At 33.1% G+C, this 14157-nt stretch overlaps 1 protein-coding gene across 3 annotated transcripts; it reads right to left on the bottom strand.

Moving 5' to 3' along the window:
- Positions 1-339: 339 nt before the first annotated feature.
- On the bottom strand, positions 340-10833 carry LOC125652858 (uncharacterized). 3 transcript variants are annotated; one of them, XM_048882300.2, is made up of 11 exons: positions 8677-9664; positions 8501-8593; positions 7873-8082; positions 6541-6729; positions 6233-6355; positions 3945-4205; positions 2838-2969; positions 2421-2522; positions 1750-1771; positions 1587-1645; positions 340-1393 (listed from the first exon to the last, which is right to left on the bottom strand). In XM_048882300.2, the coding sequence occupies exons 3-11, from the start codon at positions 7946-7948 to the stop codon at positions 1314-1316; spliced, it is 1044 nt and encodes a 347-aa protein (XP_048738257.2). In that variant the 5' UTR covers positions 7949-8082; positions 8501-8593; positions 8677-9664; the 3' UTR covers positions 340-1313. The 3 variants fall into 3 exon arrangements, with proteins under 3 accessions (XP_048738257.2, XP_048738258.2, XP_048738256.2); XM_048882301.2 differs by lacking the exons at positions 8501-8593; positions 8677-9664 and adding an exon at positions 10730-10833; XM_048882299.2 differs by lacking the exon at positions 8501-8593.
- Positions 10834-14157: the final 3324 nt, after the last annotated feature.

Here is a 14157-nt window from a genome sequence, read left to right as displayed (position 1 = left end):
ATAAAGGAATATGTGATTCCAAATCTTTATAATTTCCCTAATAATAAATTGAAATTCCCCTTTTAAAAGTTAAATGTTGCTGATTACTGCTCTATTAATCACTCCCGAGTATTTTTCAAATTTTTGAGAGAGAGAAAAATCTGTTTTCAATCCGATTTTGATTTCCGTATTGTGTAAATACTATCATGGTCGTTATCTTCACCGCAGTGTTAATTTCACGGATTTACCCACTGCGAAAATAACGAAAATAACCCTGCAGCGAAAATTAATCAATACTCAGTAATTAATTGAGCTGCGTTTACTTTACATACTCACCCGAGAGAAATCAAGATGAAAGTAGGTACGTCTTGAATCATTAATCAATTTCAAAATACAGCAGTTTAAGTCCATTTTGTTTAAAAATTGTCAACTAATACATGTAGAAAACAAACAAAAGATTACAATAAAACTATAATTTAACCCGTTAATGCTTTACTGTACCTTGTACAACCAAAAGTAGGAATAAAAAAACTTCCAACATATCTAATAACACAGATTTGTCAATTGTAACATGAAACAATGAGGTCAGGATCAGTCAGGATGTGGGGGTTACTCTTACCCGCCGTGACTGACCGCGTCAGAGTGTGTCCGGAACATTAGTACATATTACATACTGTAGCAGCGTCAAGCAAAAGTTTTAAATCTATTCATGTAGTTCTATGCAACGTTATTAAACACACCGTATATATATAGTTCTCACTCGAGATTAGCAATGTCTGTTAAGTGTGCCTTCACAATTTACAATATGGTTCTGATATTTTTTTCAGTTGTTAGAGAGGTTTAGAATGCTGAAACAGACGAGTTTTAGTTTCCTGTAACACGTCAGCCGCCTTCTATCGCATCAATCTCCTCTTGATAACGACATCGTGTATATTTATCATCACTGAATTGATGATCCACCCTGTCGATAAATATCGGATGTTTTCCCTTTTATGGAGAAAATCTGGCTGTTTATGTCTTCTCGTAATATTGCATCCAGGTCTGGTTTTACAGCAGTTATACTGTATCGTAGATTGTAAATAAAATGTCCAGCTTTGCCAATCCTGTTGTAATAATGAGTGAATATTGTCTCAAGCGTGCAATTGTCCAATGTATTGTCTACTAATAACACACATAAACTCTCCTCTCTCTCTCTCCTCTCTCTCCCTCCCCCCTCTCTCTACCCCCCCCCCCCTATCTCTCTCTCTCCCCTCTCTCTCTCGTGACAATGTTACTAATGTTATATCGCTGTTTTTCAGCAAACTTTCTTTGATTTCCTGCAGTCCCAAATGACGTCATTTTAAAGATGTTGGTATCATGTATCCATCACTATCCTGTCTCTCCAGCGGATGACTGGAGGTAGTCGTTAAATTATCTGAAAATCAAAGAGCATAAATATACCGAGATTCTGTACACAACTGATCTATGTAAACGTGGAGGTAATTTATATGGATCATGTGAACTTTGTTCTCTCCCCTTTCTGTCTAAGGATATTGAGAAAAATGATAATGGAGAAATGATCTTGGATATATATTGCTGAATGAAATAAAGAATTACTTTGATCTTACCAAGAGACGAGTATTCAGACGCCGGTGATGTTTTGAAATTAATCGAATCGTAGGTGCTTCTACAATTACAAATAGGTATATTCATCGTCTGTTTGTACACTAAATACGATGGTTTTATATACGGATATCAATAATTGGAAGCGTAAAAAATGAGTCAGCTCACCTGATCAGTACAAGCTCAGCCTCTGTAAAATAATTCAATCACAATCATATTGTGTGTTGGGGGGGGGGGATGCTTATTTGACAAATATTGGGTGAATCTACTCCTTAGTGAATTTACTTCAGAACATTTGAAAAAAATAGCCGAAAGTTGGTACATGTAAATTGTGTATGATCCAGTTGATGAAAGGAAATTTGGTATATTTACATTTCAAACTCCAAAATGATCATGAACATCCAAAATCAAGATAATGTTGAACAAATAAGAAAAAAATAATCATACTCTGCATGAGAGCACTTTTTTGCAACAATCTAACAATCTTTAATCAATATTTCAAGATTATAAAAGAATATTTGTCCACGTCTAACCTTTTCCATTCCTGGAAGCTGACACGGCTATAACTTATTCACCAATTAAATTAAACTGTTGTGTAGCCATTAATGCGGCTTTTTACACAACCCGGCCACACTGTACCAAAAACGTCATTTGCGTTGCAACGAATACCACTGTGTTGCCAAGGATGTTCATCATGAGATCACCCAGATGTCAAATTTCATGATAATGCATAAAAACGTACGATTATATAATTTGTTGTGCAGAAGGAGAGATTTTTACTGACACTCCATTTTACGACTTTTGATATTACCATATGCCTATCATTAATTTCATATTACCTTTCCGAAGTGTTTTTGCCTTTCTACAGATGATGACACTGGTGACGAGAAAAGCTCCAGACAGAGCGATCAACACACAGCCCAGGACGAGGACGGCAAGCCCTGGGGACAATACTGTACAGTTACTCATTGTAAAAGGACATTTTCCTTCCAGTTAAAGCACTGCATTCATGAAAACTTAAGTTATCTAAATATACGTAATAATTGAGATTTCGTGTCACTCAATCTTCCAAGATTTCTATAGCATAGAAATAGATTTTCTTGGGAGTTTTGTCACATTCAGAAGAGAAAGGGGAACCAACTGGTATGAGCTTCATTATACCATTGTATAAGAATAGTCAAGTATAGTTGGGTTTAGCACGTGCAGTTTGACAGAATACGAAGGCGAGGTTGTCCTATATTTAGATGAACACAAACCTCCCATGGCGGATTCTGTGGTGACCAATGGAATAGCTTGGACGGGGACACTCGTCACGCCCACACTCTGGTTACTTAGTGACGCTTTCGTTGTTGATAAATTGAGTAAACTTTTAGTACTCGTATTACATACTGGAATATAAATCACAAAGGACACTGAGTCTGATTGAACCTGAATTGATCACAGGTGCTTGTGGACAGGACTTCCGATATATATATGATATATTATGATCGGTGATATGACATTTTTAAAAACGGTTTCTATGCGAGATTTGTGTATTCCATTGAAATAGATAAACTCTGAAGTTACATATTTTATCAAAAATACGTCCGAAATACCCAAGGAATTGAACATTTAAAAATAAAAGAAGGGGGGTACCGGAAGTCTTGTCCACAAGCACCTGTGGAATTGATAACGAAACTAACAAGTTCATTGACATTGCAAGTCGGCCTAGGCCTTCTATATTTGGAATTCGCTTTGTATAACAATTTCCATGTTGTGTATAAATTGTGAGTTGCTATGGAATCCTAATGCTGTCATGTGATCGCCGCGATGGTACGATGACACGATGGTGACGGTAGCATCGTGTTGCATGTATCGCCATCTTTCCATCGCCATAGTGTCATTGTCATCGTACCATCGCGGCAATATTATACAAATCTTGATTCATATTTGAAAAATCTCGATTTACATTCGATAAATATTGATTATACGATAAATCTTTATTCAATAAATGATTGTAATTATTAAATCAATATTTCTTCATTTATATTCGATAGATCTTGATTTTTATTCGATAAATCTTGATGTATTTTCGATAAAACTTGATGTACATTTGATACATCTCTTAGTACATTCAAAAAAGATTTTCGCAATGACAAGATTATTGAATACAATTGAAGATTATTGAATATAAATGAAGATTTTCGCATATAAATCAAGATCTGTATAGTATAATGCAATGTTTTACACGCCACATCGATGTATGGTTCCACTTTGCAAAATATGTTTTATTCCAATCAAAACATGTAAAACATGAAAAAACTTATTATGTAGGTGTGGCAAAGGGAAAAACGTTACTCTTAGAAGTGATTATACGCGATTACCTGGAAAATCCTGTACAGAAAAGGTTTCAGACGCGGTTCTCGGATGTAGGTGGCAGCCCATGTTACTAGTCGCATTATAAACATCACAGTGTATTTCCCCCTCAGTGTTTACCAGGAGTGATGCAATGATAGTTCTAGACATCATACAAGTCTTAGCTGGATTTGTTGAGGAAGGTGAGAGGGAATTTTCCTCGAGTTTTGTTATAAGCTCGTAGCCTGTAGGTGTCTTCAGGCAGAATCGCATTGGGTATGCAGGACTACCTATCAAGAAATAAGGTGAAAAGATTTGATTGAATCATTCTCCATGTATAAAGAAAATATATGGAAGTTTTACTGAACTTTACACGGAAATGTCATAATCATTAACTAAACAATTTTTAATTTTATGGTGTTTTGGTATTTAGAATTACAAATATCAAAGTATGCTGGCAGCTTATATAGACGAGAGTATAGAGGAATATTACATTTAAGTTTGAAATTGTCAATAAAAACTTTCATATTGGTAAATTTTGGTTCATTTCGGTAAATTTTAACTTTCAAGTAGGTGGCTCACTACACGGAAATTTCAATTAATGGCTCGTTAAAGCAGTTCATAAGGAATATGATTTCACATACGAAAGAGCGATACAAACTCTCAATCATTTTATATGAAGTTTTTGTGTTTTTTCATAAATAATAAAAAGGTGTTTTATTTGCAAATAAGAGACTCTGGAGTTCAAATTTCGCTGTGATTTGATGCATGGTATAAATATCTAATAAAACCTGCCAAGAAGATTCGTGTAGACGTTCTAATTTTTCAATTACAAATAGTTATAAAATTGTAAATGTCATTTGTAAATATTTTTTAAGTCTACGGCTAAACTTTTCAAGAAACATTTCAATGTGTTAAAAGATATTTTAGACAATCCTAACTTTAAAACGATACTGAAATGCAACTTGCAAATACAAGAAATATTGCTATCGTAAAAATTTTGAACTTAAAACACACAAGTAAAACGTATCGATCTCAATCAAATTTCACCAAAAAAAACAAAACAAAACAACCACCCTAAAATAATTTTAAGAATACATGGGTCGAGGCCTCTGCTGGTGGACTGTTAGTTCCCGATGGTCTCTACAACCCAGTAGATAAGTACTTCGTTACTAGCTTGAAAATACGGATGTATATTTAATAACTGTGATAAAATTTAGAAATTTATTTCAAAATTAAGGATTATCTCCCTCACGCGTAGCTCTTATCCTTAGACGAATTTGACTCCACTTTTTTGGCACACTGTTTTTCCCAATAATAGCTCCAAAACTTCATTGCTATTTCGGATTTCAAACATTTCGGTTGAGCATCACTGAAGAGACATTATTTGTCGAAATGCGCATCTGGTGCATCAAAATTGGTACCGTATCAGTTTTACATGTGGCTGTTTCTTTGGTGCACTTGTCATCGAGAAATTTGTTTTATAAATGAATTCAATTTGTAAACCATTTTATAACAAACTAAGAGAATGTAATTTTCTGATTAAAATGTTGTTTCTTACCACTTTTTATAATTCCTATTGAGCTTTAATCGTATCAAAATTGAAGACAAGATGTGTTTGTGAAATATTAATGCCTCTGGATTACATGTACAACAAAATGGGACCTGTTCAGTGTTAAGGTCACAAGGTCAAAGACTTTGGTGTCAATGGAAAGGTCTTACCACAAGAAATATACACACTAAATATGAAAGTTCTACCTCTTATGGTGTAAAAGATATGACCAAAATTAAAGTTTTTTGCTACAGACAGACAGATGGACAGGCTAAATTCTATATGCATCCAAATCTTTGATTCCCGGGGCATAAATGAAAATGTAGCGATCCACCTGAAGAATCGTACAAAAGTAAAGAGAAGTGATTTATCCTTAAAGAGCTTACAAATGAATATTTTTAATATTTCATAGTACTATGGGTGTACATCACTAAAATCAAAATAATTTTTGACAAAACGCCTGTACATAAAAGATTTCTTATCACTACACATAATTGGCGGGAAAATTCAGATTTATCTAATAAAACTGCAAATTTGAAGGAGGTTATTTCGCATGCACGAGGCTAAAACTACAAAACAACGAAAGTGAGTTGATGATTTTGTGATAAGCATTTCAGAACGAAAACGCAAAAAAGACATTCATTTATAACTTGCATCATTAAGTCACACTCTGCATGATTTTTAAACATTACTCACACTTTCAGAATTGCATTTTATATGAAATGATATGCATATGAAATGATATATGAAATAACATCTACGTACCAACTTCAGCTCTACAGCCCAGTAATATGGTGGTTCCTTTGAGATACGTGTGGCTAGTTGGTAGCGCGCCTGGGATGTTGGAGAGACTGAGTATGAAAGATGGAGGAGCAGACGAAGGCGGAACTAAACGAAAACGGTGATAATGGGCGCCTCTGAATAAACTATTATTATCCAGTTACAATGGTACATATGATATTTTTAATCTTTGAAAAGTTTTACTCACAAGTTAAAATCAAAATTCGACATATATTTTTGTCATCGACTATAATGGTTAAGTTCGTGCTTCATCTTCAGTCATGTGTGCTTACCAACGATATCAATAAATACCGATGTAGAGGTGACGTAATTAGTTTCATTAGCGCTTATGTAGGTAATCCTGCACTTGTAGAACCCCTTTTCTCTACAGTTGGCGCTGTCAGGTGTCACTTGTAATGACAGGAACGCCCCCTCTGGGTTTCCCGTCCCCCCTCTCGCAGTAGCTCTTTGTTTGAGATCGTCTAAATGAATATAACAACACATCTGAAAGTTAGCCAAACAGCCCTAACGAATATCTATCATGCATGTAACTGTTATTTAATTGTTATTTTTAGTTACATGTAATAATTATTTGTATGTCATTTTACCTCCCATTCGAGACTGTTTCAATATAGAAATAATAATAAAAGTACATAATAATAACAATAATAATAAAAGTACACTTATATAGCGCCTTATCTAAAAATACTCTAAAGCGCTGTACAACATACTAAAATTTACAATTGATAATTGATAAATATTGCTAAAGTGAAGTGCCACAAATTTTGACCTATACGTTTATGGTTTGGCATCTGGATCAAGTATCGAATGGTAGTTTCAGCGGTATGATTTTCTAATTTAGTTATTTATAGTTTGTGCAATGTTTTTAGAAATTCAGAATAATGTTGGAAACCGTACTGTATTTCTTATGGACATACTATACACTCGTTATGAGGTTAAGAACTGGAAAAATTAATACCATTACTATAGATAACCGAGTGGTAGTTAAAGGCCTTCAAAGAGAACGAAGAAACCATTACCGCTGCCACCGTAAGATGACGTATACATTATCTTTAGTCCTCTTCACCTTCAGCAACAGTATAAAGTAAAGACCCTCACGATGTTGGTGATTGTTTAGATATAGAAACTATTCAAAACAGCTGAAAGCATTTAAAATTCCCGAGGGGATCCGGGTTAGAATGGGTCCTTAGTACCCCTTGCTTGTCGTAAGAAGCAACTAAACTGGGCGGTCCTTTGGATAAGACCGCAAAAACCGAGGTCCCGTGTCACAGCAGGTGTGGCACGATAAAGATCCCTCCCTGCTCAAAGGCCATAAGCGCCAAGCATAGTCCTAAATTTTGCAGCCCTTCACCGACAATGATGTGACGTCTCCATATGAGTGAAACATTCTTGAAAGGGAAGTTATACAATATACAATCATTTAATATATGTGAAGTAGAAAATTGATTCCCTTGGTACCAAGAATTACAGAGTAAATCTCTCGAATGCAGCACATATTGATCTCCTAGAAAACATGTCTTTAAATTGTGTTCAGATACTATTATGGACATCATTTACGGCGGTACATGTGGTACAATGAGTGGGCATATCAATTATTACATTACCATCTTCGAATGCCGGAACACTACCAGTGGAATGATCCTGTACGTATAACAGTGTGCTGTAAGAAGTCTCAGTCATAGACTTTCTATATAGTTCAATCCGGCTAATGGTGTCAAACCCCTGTCCTGAAGGATTGCAGTTCACCGTCAGGGGGTCATTTCCAAGGTTAAATGTGGATGGTGCTTTTATATTGGCAACCAATGGCGCTTTTCCTGTTTCAAAACCATCAATTTCTTGTAGTTATCAAATGTAAGCATAATTTATTGTACCCAAAATGTCATTGATCTTAATCAAGTTGTAGGTAACTGTTACAGTTTCTAAAAATTTAGAATAGGAAGAAAAAAATATACAAGGACCGCTTTATCGATGAAATACGGATCTTTTAACACATACACCCACCCACCCACACACACACACACACACGCACGCACGCACGCACAACTCACACACACACAGAGAAGTGATGACGTCATTCATCTGCATGGAAGTGGGGAATTTAGATCCATTTGTTTATATATAACTAATACATGCAGCTTCACACACAGGGTTATCACAGACATAACAGTTACACACACACACACACACACACACACACACACACACACACACACACATTCAGAAATAGTATACCTAGTATTAATAATAAATATCGCTAGTTCACATCAAAGTCTGTACTCCAGGTTTCCACAATTTATGACAAATGTAAAGGATCATTGACTGTTCCTACATAGCAAGACAATGCACGTTATTCTGATTTATAGTATTATCAATATCAAATCATAGACCAAAATATCTATTTTATTTACCTGGTACAACATGAAGTAGAAATATTATCAGCCCCACCATAATTCTAGCACAATTACCGCTGTGGCGAATCGTATACACATTGATAATTCAGGATGTAGGGTTGCTTTGTTTAATGTAGCTGATCATACGTCAAAACATGTCCGGCACGAAATCTTATACAAGTAGTAGAAGTTTGTTGTCATGTTAAATGTCTCTATTTTCCAGTCATCACAGAACTGAATCAGACGTTGTTTGTATGAATAAATTCCATCCTGCTGACATCGCTGAGAACGTGACCACCACATTCATGGACACCCATTAATATCCTTAAAATAAAGTTCTCACTATGGTTGAATCGCGGAGCTTGTATTTTGGTTACTCTCAGCAACTGACGACCCCAGGAGGTAAGGAACAGTTAACTGTTCCAAACTTTACAATGCAAAGAAGAAGTCGTTCATTTCTTCTAAAGTTCTTATTAACTTGAATTCATTACCAACAAATCTCGCAAGTCCCCAAACCACTTGCGCTGTATTATGCTGAGCAGTTTAATGAAAAGCGTTTTTAAAAGTTATATAATGTTGTTGTTTGTACTTCGAATGTTTGGCATTTACTATAAAGTTTTCTATTTACAAAATTTATAAATAGTCATTTTGCAGATTCTATAACGAGACATTAAGTTAACTTTTAGTTTATCTGTATAATACTATAAAACGCTGCTGTTTCCTTTAACAAGATGGTGAATAATTTGGCATTCATTAATATTGCAAAACTGTTAACACTGCAGCAAGCTGAAATAGCTTTACATGGTCATACGAAAATGAAAGAAGCTTCCGATATACTCGTAGTTGCAGACGTAGATCGTGATTAGGTGCAATTACTTGAACCTCCCTCTGAACAGAACTACAGTGATGGTATATAAGATATGACAATAACTATAGATAAAAGCCATTGATCAATAGATGTCAGTCTATTACAGGCAAACACAGCAGACAAAAAAAAAAAAAAAAAAAAAAACTACCCAAACACAGAACCTTATCAAACATCAGGATTATATATGTATATAATGTAAATGTAAAGCTTCTGAAGATTTGAAATGAAAGCGCTAAAGCTTTACTAAACGTCTTCGTGTTTCATTTTTATTTTTTACCTATACATACATATATATATATATATATATATATATATATATATATATATATATTTGTGTGTGTGTGTTTGAAAGAAACATTTGAGTCCGTAATTTTGAGAGCCAAAGTATTGAAACACAATATCGTTCTCTTTTGGGATGTATCAATGGTACTAGCTTTGGAAATTTGTCTCGTGATAAATGGAAAAAAAGTAATTCAAATTGTTTCAAATTATGTTTTCAAATTGAAAAATCTCTTTATGTTTGATTGTCGTAGAATGTAACTTTGTACATATATAATTATGTTTGTTTGTTCCTGTTCATATCTAATTATATAATGTTCTAGTTGTCAACTACTTATAACTCTCCATTACCTTGGAGGAAATAGACAATATCTTATCTTATACATTGTTTTAGCTTTGTCAACAAAGTATTTTTAGCCGTTACTATTTGTCAAAACATAAATTCTATCTACACTTTGATGAATATCCCTCAAAAATAGCATGAAAGCATAAAAACATAAAGGTGTTCCCTATTATTCCGAAAAGCTGAATGTTCGTGATGCACAAAATAGATCAAGAAATATTTCCATTGGTATTTGTTATAATAGGAGTAATAAACGTGATTTGGTTTTTAAATAACTGTAATTTTTCCCGTTTATGTCATAAGATTCTCAATTTTACGTCCATTACAAGCCTCCAGCCATCCCCTTCCATTACTGGGAATTGTTATTCTGCATCCCTGCCATAAATACTCTAGTCTTCCATAAAGTAGAGAAATCTGCATAGAATTTACAAAGCTTTGTGGAGTAAATCTTTTTAAGTTGAGAAATATTTCTGACATGGTTTCATCCAAATGCACAATAAAAGGATTGATTTTTCTCTTTAAAACTCGCAACATCGAATAGAGATAGCAATGAGAGCAATAAAAAGTTTAATTTTTCATACATATCTGATTATTTGTCCTCGTATAGTGGTTTCCCTCAGTAAATTATCTAGGAATCCGGAACATTGCTGTGAACCCAGCCCGTGTATAAATTCAATTCGATTAAGTATAGTCGAGGTGAATTAAACTTTAGTTATTTCCGCGAGGAAATCCAAATTTAGAATATGTTCATTTCCTTTATATTAAATGATTACAATTAAGAGCCGAAGTCGAAGCGATTTCAATAATGTACTCTCAGAGTAACAAAAGGAAGAGGGGGGGGGGGGCTATATATGGCTAGATTAGACCCAAAAATGTGGAAATGCATGTGAGACTTGGGGGGGGGGGGGCTCATTGTTTGTTAACACCTCACTAACCCGTTTCTGAAAATGCCACTTCTAATACTTATTTTTTATATTAAAAAATTAGAGAATATGATTTGTTTTTCTTGGCTTACCTTTGCAAGATGCATTTGTAGTGACAGTACCGGCCATGAGTATTACTCACTCCATAGTTCGCGGACAGGAAAATCATACAAAAGTTTGCTTTTTTTCAAATATTCGGAATAAGTCGTATTTCCTATGAATTATATGTGGCTGAAAGTAATGCATGCATTCTACATCGAAATGAAGTAAGCTTTGTTTTAAATAATTGGAAATCATTTTAGGGACCAAGTATCAATGTAGTTGTCAGCTACGTAGTTCTCAAAGTATGAAACATTATTCTATTTCTACATATCTAAACTTCTCTGTCCATGTATATAACGTGTAAATCTATCAATAGTATTCGCTATCAACATGTATATTTATAACGTGTAAATCTGTAGTGATCACTATCAACATGTACAAAACATGTATATAACGTGTATACTTATAGTGATCTATCAACATGTATATAACGTGTATACTTATAGTGATCACTAACAACATGTATATAACATGTATACTTATAGTGATCTATCAACATGTATATAACGTGTATACTTATAGTGATCACTAACAACATGTATATAACGTGTATACTTATAGTGATCTATCAACATGTATATAACATGTATACTTATAGTGATCACTATCAACATGTATATAACGTGTATACTTATAGTGATCACTAACAACATGTATATAACGTGTATACTTATAGTGATCTATCAACATGTATATAACGTGTATACTTATAGTGATCACTAACAACATGTATATAACGTGTATACTTATAGTGATCACTAACAACATGTATATAACGTGTATACTTATAGTGATCACTAACAACATGTATATAACGTGTATACTTATAGTGATCACTAATAACATGTATATAACGTGTATACTTATAGTGATATAACAACATGTATATAACGTGTATACTTATAGTGATCACTAACAACATGTATATAACGTGTATACTTATAGTGATCACTAACAACATGTATATAACGTGTATACTTATAGTGATCTATCAACATGTATATAACGTGTATACTTATAGTGATCATTAACAACATGTATATAACGTGTATACTTATAGTGATCTAACAACATGTATATAACATGTATACTTATAGTGATCACTATCAACATGTATATAACGTGTATACTTATAGTGATCTAACAACATGTATATAACATGTATACTTATAGTGATCTAACAACATGTATATAACGTGTATACTTATAGTGATCTATCAACATGTATATAACGTGTATACTTATAGTGATCTATCAACATGTATATAACGTGTATACTTATAGTGATCACTAACAACATGTATATAACGTGTATACTTATAGTGATCACTAACAACATGTATATAACGTGTATACTTATAGTGATCACTAACAACATGTATATAACGTGTATACTTATAGTGATCTAACAACATGTATATAACGTGTATACTTATAGTGATCAGTATCAACATGTATATAACGTGTATACTTATAGTGATCACTATCAACATGTATATAACGTGTATACTTATAGTGATCTAACAACATGTATATAACGTGTATACTTATAGTGATCACTAACAACATGTATATAACGTGTATACTTATAGTGATATAACAACATGTATATAACGTGTATACTTATAGTGATCTAACAACATGTATATAACATGTATACTTATAGTGATCTAACAACATGTATATAACGTGTATACTTATAGTGATCACTAACAACATGTATATAACGTGTATACTTATAGTGATCTAACAACATGTATATAACGTGTATACTTATAGTGATCTATCAACATGTATATAACATGTATACTTATAGTGATCACTAACAACATGTATATAACATACATCACTAACAACATGTATATAACGTGTATACTTATAGTGATCACTAACAACATGTATATAACGTGTATACTTATAGTGATCACTATCAACATGTATATAACGTGTATACTTATAGTGATCACTAACAACATGTATATAACGTGTATACTTATAGTGATCACTAACAACATGTATATAACATGTATACTTATAGTGATCACTAACAACATGTATATAACGTGTATACTTATAGTGATCACTATCAACATGTATATAACGTGTATACTTATAGTGATATAACAACATGTATATAACGTGTATACTTATAGTGATCACTAACAACATGTATATAACGTGTATACTTATAGTGATCACTAACAACATGTATATAACATGTATACTTATAATGATCACTAACAACATGTATATAACATGTATACTTATAGTGATCACTAACAACATGTATATAATGTGTATACTTATAGTGATCACTATCAACATGTATATAACGTGTATACTTATAGTGATCACTATCAACATGTATATAATGTGTATACTTATAGTGATCACTAACAACATGTATATAACGTGTATACTTATAGTGATAACTAACAACATGTATATAACGTGTATACTTATAGTGATCACTAACAACATGTATATAACGTGTATACTTATAGTGATCTATCAACATGTATATAACATGTATACTTATAGTGATCACTAACAACATGTATATAATGTGTATACTTATAGTGATCTATCAACATGTATATAACGTGTATACTTATAGTGATCACTATCAACATGTATATAACGTGTATACTTATAGTGATCACTAACAACATGTATATAACGTGTATACTTATAGTGATCATTAACAACATGTATATAACGTGTATACTTATAGTGATCTATCAACATGTATATAACGTGTATACTTATAGTGATCACTAACAACATGTATATAACGTGTATACTTATAGTGATCACTAACAACATGTATATAACGTGTATACTTATAGTGATCACTAACAACATGTATATAACGTGTATACTTATAGTGATCACTAACAACATGTATATAACGTGTATACTTATAGTGATCACTAACAACATGTATATAACGTGTATACTTATAGTGATCACTAACAACATGT

This window comes from Ostrea edulis, chromosome 5 (assembly GCF_947568905.1).
Source record: "Ostrea edulis chromosome 5, xbOstEdul1.1, whole genome shotgun sequence".
In the NCBI taxonomy this organism is placed as follows: Eukaryota; Metazoa; Mollusca; class Bivalvia; order Ostreida; family Ostreidae; genus Ostrea; species Ostrea edulis.
Note: the sequence above shows the minus strand (reverse complement) of the source record. Positions and strands in the feature narration are given on the sequence as shown.